This window comes from Coffea arabica, chromosome 6e, assembly GCF_036785885.1.
Source record: "Coffea arabica cultivar ET-39 chromosome 6e, Coffea Arabica ET-39 HiFi, whole genome shotgun sequence".
Classification (NCBI taxonomy): domain Eukaryota; kingdom Viridiplantae; phylum Streptophyta; class Magnoliopsida; order Gentianales; family Rubiaceae; genus Coffea; species Coffea arabica.
Genome location: NC_092321.1, coordinates 60,000,878 through 60,010,763, shown reverse-complemented (window position 1 = coordinate 60,010,763; position 9,886 = coordinate 60,000,878). Strand labels below are relative to the sequence as shown.

General features: G+C 35.8%; 1 protein-coding gene across 1 annotated transcript; it reads right to left on the bottom strand.

The window, feature by feature from the left end:
* Positions 1 to 4,017: 4,017 nt before the first annotated feature.
* On the bottom strand, positions 4,018 to 4,566 carry LOC113696922 (uncharacterized). The gene has a single exon (XM_027216306.1). The coding sequence runs from the start codon at positions 4,564 to 4,566 to the stop codon at positions 4,018 to 4,020; it is 549 nt and encodes a 182-aa protein (XP_027072107.1).
* Between the last annotated feature and the right edge of the window lie 5,320 nt (positions 4,567 to 9,886).

The window sequence follows — 9,886 nt, the reverse complement described above, 5'->3', positions numbered from 1 at the left end:
GATCAGTTGCCCTTCAACTTCTTCCTGATCTTCAGCTACTACTGCAACTATTACATCAAGCACTCCATTGACAACTAATAAGAAGATATTTTGGTGAAAGGATTTGTTCTTCAAATCATCCAAGAACAAAAGGTGCAACTTTATACGCGATACAATACCAATTAGATCCTATTCTAATGCCTATAAATTAATCTTTGACTTTTACTAGGATGGCAACTAACTAATCAAATTAATATACAAAATATTCTATTTCCTATTCTATTTGATTGTCTTTAATACTCCCCTTCAAGTTGGAGTGTATGTTAATAACACCCAACTTGCTAAGTAATGTCTCAAATTGCAGTGTACTCATCGCCTTGGTGAATAAGTCAGTAGTTTGATCATTGATCCTTACATGTGCTGTTTTAATCAAGCCTTCTTGAATTTTCTCACGAACTAAGCGACAGTCAATTTCGATGTGCTTCATTCGTTCATGAAAGATCGGATTCGAGGCAATGTGTAAAGCAGCTTGATTATCATAAAACAACATAATGGGTTGGGGATATTTGATTCCTAAGTCTTTCAAGACATTCTTCAACCAAGTAACTTCGCAACAAGTAGTGGCCATAGAACGATATTCTGGCTCTGTAGTTGATCGAGTCATCGTAGTTTGCTTCTTTGTCTTCCAAGAAATGGGTGATTGTCCAAGAATATATGCAGTACCCTGTTATAGACCTTCTTGTATCTTTGCAATGTGCCCAATCTGTATCACAAAAGGCCTTTAATTGAAGTGTGCCTGTAGAAGGTAATAAAATCCCTTCTCCTGGTATTTGCTTTATGTATCTAAGAACTCTATGTGCTGCTTCAAGATGTGGCACACATGGTTTGTCCATAAACTGACTTAAAACATGAACTGCATAGACCAAATCTGGTCTAGTGATGGTCAAATAAATCAACCTTCCTACAGGATGCCTATACATTAAAGGGTCATTCAGAAGATCTCCATCAGATTGTGTAAGAGCCAAGTTTTGTTCCGTGGGAAACCTTGTTGGTTTAGCTCCTAGAAATCCAACATCTTCTAATATCTCTAATGCACATTTTCTTTGAGAGAGAGAAACACCTTCCGAAAACCTTGCCACCTTTATTCCCAAGAAATATTTGAGTTGACAAAGGTCCTTTAGTTTGAATTATTTGGATAAAAATTCCTTTGAGTCTTGAATATGTTGCATATCTGCCTGCTAAGATCACATCATCAACATATACAAGAATTGTTGTGAAACTACCTTTGTGAGAATCTGATGAATAATGAATAATCTGCCTTTGATTGCTAAAAACCAACAATCTTAAGAGTTGAAGATAATTTCAGAAACTATTGTCGAGAAACTTGTTTCCGGTCATAGAGTGACTTGCTAAGTTTGCATACTCGAGTCTCCCCCTTTTGTCCGAATCCTGGTGGTAGGGACATATATATATCTTCATCAAGATCGCCATGCAAAAAGGCATTGTTGACATCAAGTTGGTGGAGATGTCATCCTTGAATTGGAGCAACACTAAGTCAGACACACACAGTAACTAGCTTAGCAACCAGGGCAAAAGTCTCTCGATAATCAAGTCCTTCAATCTGATTGTATTCTTTGGCAACCAAGCGAGCCTTGTAATGCTCTATGGTTCCATCGGATTTGAGCTTCACTTTGTACACTCATTTACATCCTATTGGTTTCTTGTTAGATGGGAGAGGCATAAGTGTCAATGTATTTTTTGCTTGAAGGGCATCGATTTCATTGTGCATGGCTATGTGCCACAGAGGATCTTTCAGGGCCTGTAAAAAACTAGTTGGTTCTTTTGCAATGGTTAAAGAAGTAGTGAAAATTTTATGAGAGGCAGATAATTGGTCATATGAAAAGACTTGAGAAAGATTGTATGGCATACCTGAAGTGGTGACTATGCTAGAGGTTGATGAGGGGTCAGGCCGAGACGAGAGGACTGCTTCTACATGATAATTCTGAAGAAAGGAAAGACGTTTGATTGGTCTTGTGGAGTGGCGATGTACAGGGGTAGGTGTGGAAATAGTTAGAATAATATGATGAGAATTGTTGACAACATTCTTAGGGTCATCATGATTTGGTAGAGCAGGTTTAGGTGTTTTGATGGAGTTTTGTAATATGATAGGATCATCATAGAAAATGAATTTATCATGAGTGGATGTAACAGATTTCTCAATTGTAGCGGAAGTATTTTTGAAGGGGAATTCTTGTTCAAAGAAGGTAACATCACGAAACACAAAAACTTTGTGGAACTCAAGATCATATACTTGGTATTCTTTTTTTTTCATAAGGATAACCAAGAAAAATACACCGGGTTGCACATTTATCAAATTTAGCTCCTTTGGGCATGAGTGGAGGTGAAATATAAACATCCAAATACTATTAAATGTGAGTAATTGGGTGTTGAATGAAAAAAACCGCTTATAAGGTGTTTTTCCTTGCAAAATGGGTGTCGGTATGCATTTATAAGGCATGTAGAAGTCAGAATGGCATCTCTCTAGAAGGTTTTAGGAAGGTGGGTTTGAAAAAGCAAAACTCATGCCATAGTTACCAAATGTCTATGTTTACGTTCAACTGTCCCATTTTTTTGCGGAGTATCAACACAACTAGTGTGATGGATGATTCCTTTGGACATATACTAGTCTTTGAGTGTGAACTAATGGCCATTGTCATTACGCACAACCTTAACCTTGCAAGAAAATCGAGTTTCAACCATATTAATGAAATTGATTCGTTGGGTTTCAGCTTTAGATTTATAACGCATCAAGTAAATCCAAGTGCACCTAGTAAAGTCATCAATGATGGTGAGAAAATATCGAGCTCCATAAATAGATGCAACGTGGTATCCACCCCAAATGTCAACATGCAATTTCTCAAAAGGTGTTTGACTAGAAACTTTACTCAAGAGAAACGGCAATTTGGTTTGTTTTGCTAAGGGGCAAACCGAACAGTCATGTGTATAGCAAAACTTATTAGCCAAACTAGGAAATAAAATAGACACTTTATTTGAAGGGTGTCCAAGGTGTTGATACCAAATAATGGAGAAAGAGGGAATGACCAAATTACACGAGGATGTATGTACTTCATCCAGATAGTAGAGTCCCCTTTGTCCAGTTCCCGTCCCAATCATCTTCCCAAAGAGTAGGTCATGTATCACACAAAAATGAGTAAGAAATGTGATGGTACAAAAGAAGTAGCGGGCAAGCCGTGTTATGGAGATGAGATTTAATTGAAAATTTGGGACACATAAAACATCATCAAGAACCAAATTAGATGAGAAGACAACTCGACCAACATGTGTAATATCAGCAATAGATCCATTTTGGCAGTTTCATTGTCTTATTTTTAATAATTTTTTGAAGTGGTAAGCAATTCAGGGTTGCAAATGATATGATCAGTTGCTCCACTATCAAGGATCCATGTGGTTTTCTTGCCTTGAGATGAAAAACAAAGAACTTTACCTGAAAGTTCATCATGAACTGAAGAATTACCAACTTGATTTGCCATGGAAGACTATTATTCTTAAACATTTGTGGGATTTGTTTGCACTGTTCTTGAGTAAAAGGCAATGAGTTGGGTATGTCAATTTTTTCAACTGGTGTGGAGTACCAAATTGATTACCTTGCTTTGCTATAGTCATTCGGAATGGTTGATCCTTCTTGAGTTTTTGACAAAGATCAATTGTGTGGCCCTTCCATCCGCAATAAGAGCACTTCAAATGTGCCTGACAGTTGTCTGTGCTATGTCCATCTTTTTCACATTTTTCACATTTGTGATTGTTGTCCTTCTTGTTTGGATCCTTGATTGCAAACGCTGCTGCCTCAGGCTGAACTGTATTCTTTCCTGAAGACATATCTCATTGTCGTTCATGTCTAAGCACAAGGGAATAAACCTTACTGACCTTTGGAAAGGGATCCATTGTCAATATTTGTACCTATATTATTTCAAAGGATTCAGTCAATCCCATGAGAAACTTGATGGTTTTCTGTGTTTCTCAATAGGATAGCTCTTCCTTCATAGTTCCACATTGGCAAGCTGCAATAGGAAAAAGGGCATCTCTTTCATCCCATAATCCTTTGAGTCTGGTAAAGTAGGAACTAACAGACATGGTTCCTTGAATACAATCATGTATCTCGTTTTCAATGTGAAGAAATTGGACACTGTTTACTTGAGAGAAACGTTCACAGAGTTCATCCCAAATTGCCTTTGCTCCTTCACAATAGAAAACACTTGCTGCAACTTCTTTGGAAAGTGAACCTAATATCCAGGTCTTAACGAGATTGTTGCAACGAATCCACTGCTGCAAATTGTCTTCTGCATCTTCGTTTGGTTGTAAAATCGATTCATCAAAAAAGCCATATTTGTTTTTGACCGTCAAGGCCATAGTCATGGAGTGATTCCATATGCTATAGTTTTCTTCAGTGAGAACTTGTGATACAAGAACCAATCCAGGTTGATCTGAATGGTGAAGATACAAAAGATGGTTGGGATTGTCAAACTTGGATGCCATGCTCAATTGAGTTGGCTTGTTTGTGTCTCCCATGATTAATATTGGAATGAGCAGAAGTTTTCAGATTCCCAGATTCAGTGCTTTAGTACCATAATAAGAAGATATTTTGGTGAAAGGATTTGTTCTTCAAATCATCCAAGACCAAAAGATACAACTTTATACACGATACAATACCAAGTAGATCATATTCTAATGCCTATAAATTAGCCTTTGAGTTTTACTAAGATTGCAACTAACTAATCAAATTCATATACAAATATTCTATTTCCTATTCTATTTGATTGTCTTTAACAACAATGCCCATTCAATCATCAACTACCAATTCTCTTGAGTTCCTGGAGCTTTAGGCCATGACACAACCACCAGCTGGACCACTCTACTGTTATGTAATCCTACAGGTTACATCGCTCTGGGTTGTCTCATTTGGCTTGTAGGTTCTTGAATGATTCCATTTGGAGCTCATACAGTGGGACTGAATAAGGACTCACAAAGAGCAAGTTTTATTCTGCCTCTTGACTTTTGTGATTGAAGGTCTTGCTGGAATTTTAATTCTTCATCATTTTCTGTGTATATTCTGCTCGCTTATGTTATATTGGTTTAAATTGAGCCTCAAAGGGAAGTGGCTCTTTGATGTTGTTCAAGGATTTCTGTGGAAAATTTTTCAGGCCTTAGAATTTTTTAGGTTGGTTTGACACTCAAACTTCAAGATCCAGACAAGATAGGATTTGGAAATTGGAAATTGGTTTTTGAATAAAAATAGGAATATTTATTCATAGATTTAGGATTCTGGTATATGGAGAAATGATAAAAAGTGATAATGATAATGGTGGAGGAAGTAAAAATGATAGATAATAGATGTTGTGTGATCATCTAGTCCTTTTTCTAAAAATTATACATACTTTGGGACTAAAACATAATTTTGTTAAAGTCCCCAGTTTTACGATGTATCTATTTTGACCCTAAAAACATATTTATTTTTATTTACATAGTCCCCCATAAATTTTGTGGACAATTTTGCCCCTATGTGCAAGCTCGTACCTATGATGTGACATTGGTTCCATCCCCCTTAACGGCAAAATTAAACAGAATGACCTAGAAGTTACAATTTAATTAATTTAATGACGTGTTTGACTAACAAATTAATTTAGTGACAAAAAGTAGTACAAGTGATTACTTTAGTGATATACAACATCATTTGCTCTTAAGAAAATGCCATTTAAAAAAATCAAGAAAGTAACATGCCAATGTGTGACGCACATGCTACAATACACGAATATGATTTTAACTAGAGCAAATCGCGAAAAATGTCACTAAACTATTCACTAGTACTTGTTCAGGTCATTAAACTATTTTATTAACAAAAAATGTCACTGAATTAATCAAATTGCATGTTTTGTAGCTTTTCATGTAATTTCATCGTGAAGACAAACGGAATGGACGTCACGTGATCTACAGGCGTAGGGTTTGAAGGGTCAAATGGTCCAAAAACTTTAAGCAAGCTAAAGAAGCCACAATGGCCATGCCACAATAGCTAAGCTTCTTGGTTATTCACTCTTCTCCTAAAATTTATCTACAACTGCTGGATCCTCAAGCTTTCCACTCCACCTCGATTGCTCTGCTTAATGCCCCAATTATCACCACCACCATTATAAACACTATCCTTTGCCTTCTCCCTCTAACCTATCTTCACCGCTCCTGTTATTCTTGGTTTTGATGATCACAAAAGTTCGTTGAAATGTTTATACAGACCAAAGAAAGTGAACACTTTGATCAGGCCTGATGGAACAAAGTAAGCATATGTTCGATTAACTCCAGACTACGATGCTTTGGATGTGGCAAACAAGATTGGAATAATATAAACAAATTTAGTCATTGTTTTGTTCCGATCAAAGATACTGTCTTTTAAGTATGACAATTTTGTTAGTCTTGGTTCCTTGAAATGTTTTATCTAACTTTCTTCAAATATAAGTGTTGTTGCCTATCAAAGAATCAGGTACGAATATGTCGTGAGCAAAAACAGGACACTCATGTCGGACGGTCGAAAGGAATCTGTCGGACGTCCGAAGGGATGAAGAACATCAGGAAGGAGTTTCTGTCGGACGCACATCGATCGTGTCGGACGTCCTAAAAATTCCACAAAGCTTTGATGACTCTCTGCCAAGACACTGTCGGACGCTCGCAAGGAAGCATCGGACGTCCTGAAGGATCGGACGCATGCTTCGGACGAACATCAAGATCATCGGACGTCCTAAAAATTCCTCGAAGATTTGATAACTCTCTGGACGACGTTCGGACACTGAAGCTCGGACGATAAAATTCCATCGGACGTCCGAACTTCAATTTGGCTATTTTTCGGACGATTGGTTCGGACGATAATTTGATCGTCGGATGTCCGAAAGCCCCAACGGCTAGCTGACTCTTCATCTGCCTTCTATCCGTTGGAAGCTTTAATGAAGCCCATTTCTGTTCCCCTTTAAAAACAAACTGTTCTGAACGAAGTAAGGACTTTTGCACACTTGGTCTACAAGATCTCAAGAGATATTTTAGCTAGAAAATAGTCTTCAAAGTAAGATTTGTTCTCTAAGTGGTGTGAACTTCTGGTGAGCTTTTCTCTTGTGGTTGAAAGTTTCATTAGTGTAGTTTTGTTGAGGGTTATCTGAGTGTTTGTAAAACTTCTTAGCTTGACTAAGTGAGGCTTAGGGCAAGGAGGAAGTGCTCCCTCCATTGTACATCTAGTTGATCATATTTCATCAAAGAGAAGTTGCTCAACCTTGTGATTGGTCTTCAAGTTTGAGGAAAGCTTGGTAGACAATTGGTTTGATTTCCTATTTTACTTTTTGTTCAATAAAATTCTCATTGCTTATATAAACTTGTTTTTCTGATCAATATTGCTATTGTCTTCTAATCTACTTGGTTGATCTTTACTAGAAAAGAAGGTAAATTTTTATTAAAGAAAAAGTGCATAAATTTGGTTAAGATTTTAATCAACCCAATTCACCCCCCCTCTTGGTTGTCTTTGGGACTTACAGCTCCGTTCCTTCCACTCGACACCTCCTACTACTCTAGTAACCCATGAACTCCTCGCCCCTTCCATTAGAAGATACTCCTCCCCCTTCCTCTCTATTTGAAATAAAGACTATATCTCCACTTATTTTGGCTTCTTCTTCTCCAACGTAAGATCCCATCACTTACTATATATTTTCTCATGTCCTCCAAAAATGCAAGACTTATAATTTTTTTTTAAGTAGACCTAGGTATCAAACGAAAGATGTGATTGATGGATTTTCTTCCTCTCTTCTCCCAAAATTTTCTGCCCCAAGTTCTTTTTTTTTATACTTTTTTTCATTCTGTCTCCTTTCTCATATCATTTTAAGAATGAATTCCAACTTTGAATGGCTTAGCTTTGCATATGTAAGCCTGATTCGAAGGCAAAATTTGTTGATGTTATAAAGACAAAAAAAAAGAAGAGTAATTGGACCTTTGTATATTAGTATACTACTCGGTTGGGATGTTTACCATTAAGAGTAAGAATGGAAAGCACAGGAGGGATACCAGAAGCCTTGAGAGGAGAGCTTCTTGATTCAGTCAGTGGTGTTGTAGATCAGGATGGTGAGTAGAGAGACGGGAAGATTTTTGGTTTTTAAGTATTAAATTCGCATTGATGACATGGCAAATTCTAGGTCACCCACCTATAGATCGGGTCTACCCAAGTATTTGCTATAGACAAAAGTTAGTCAAAGAGGTGAATCGACGATTATACCTCTCCAAAATCAAGTCCGCGAGTGGAGATAAAGGAATTTTGTTTGTTTTAATGATTCAATTACACGGAATGCTATAAAACATGCATTTTGATTAGTTTAGTGATATTTTTGGAGTGATCTGAACAAGCACAAATATACAGTTTGGTGACATTTTACATGATTTACTTAAAAAAAAAAAGATCTTTACAACTGCATGAAAAAGAAAAAGATGGTATTCTACATTAAAGAACTAGGGCAATAAATTTGGAGAAGCCTCTGAGTCCGAAATGAAATCTAGCAAAATGGAGGCCTGTCATAATCGAATTCTAACATTATAGACGTTATTTAAGAAAACATTTAAATGATTACCAAGTAAAATAACACACATGAACCTGCAATACTTGTGCTCCAAAATATTAACATTCAAACTTTTTCAAAACATTATATACGACAATGTGTTTGAATATCCATTTTTTTTTTCAAATTATTCTTTTAATCATTATAAACATGTTTTTCAATCAATTTTTTTATAATCCTAATTATTTTATGATCTCACATATATCATACTATAAAAAAATGGTACACTGTTATTTGAAATAATTTTTTAAAAAAATAATGTCCTCTCCAAACACATTTTAACCACTATCACTATCAACAATTTGTTTCATCTTTATGACGACCTAAGGCTACACTACCCAAGACATGAGCACTCTTAGCTCATGAAATGCAGGACCGAGGGAAATTACATGTAGCCACTTCCACATCCCAAACTTAAACTTTTATTTTTTTTTATAAAAAGTAAATTTCATGAACTAATTGTTGCAAAATCATTTAACATGATTTAATTTACATCACTACTTTAATGGCAAGCTAAACATCCACTAGAAATAACAGATCATATCTGCAATTTAACAGATACAATAGATTTGAAAATTTTTAAATAAATCTGAAAATTTTTTAACCAATTTGAAAAATACAAGAAATTTTCAAATTTCTCACTACCCAAAGTAAGGCCCTATTTGATAACTTAATTTAACACTTAAATTTAATATTTCAGATTTTAACATATTCAAACGTATTTGATAACAAAAAATAGAGCATCTAAAATAATTAAATGGCATTAAATTTTCTAGCCAAAACTTACTTTAAAAAATAAGTGATAATCTAGTTATTCATTTACATTCAAATGTATTAGATTTAGTATTTAACAATTCAATAATTTAATGAATTCATATTTTAGATTTCAAATTTTAGATTTCAATTTTCAAACTTCACCTTTGTCCAATGCACCCTAAGTGTTTATTAACTCCCACCCTCGACATCAAAAGTGTAATTAGTAGAACAAAATGGCAAGAAGTAATTCTGGTAAAAATCTAAGGCTCCCGTGACTTGTACCAAATGCTCTCACCACACTTCAATGTCTATCATATTCAATTTCCTGACTGCCTACCACTTGCAGTTGAAATTCAAAAAAAGACTGGCCAAAACTCTCTCTTAGGAATTGCAGGCGGATGGAAATCCGGTGTAGCCATTTCCATAGCCCAAATTTAACATCCTTAAATGCATCAAAAAGAAAGACTGGAGGTTAACAGCCCATGGCATTTCAAGCATGA

Excerpts from the sequence above, each read along its gene's own strand:
- LOC113696922 (XM_027216306.1), bottom strand. The coding sequence starts at position 4,566 with ATGGGAGACACAAACAAGCCAACTCAATTGAGCATGGCATCCAAGTTT.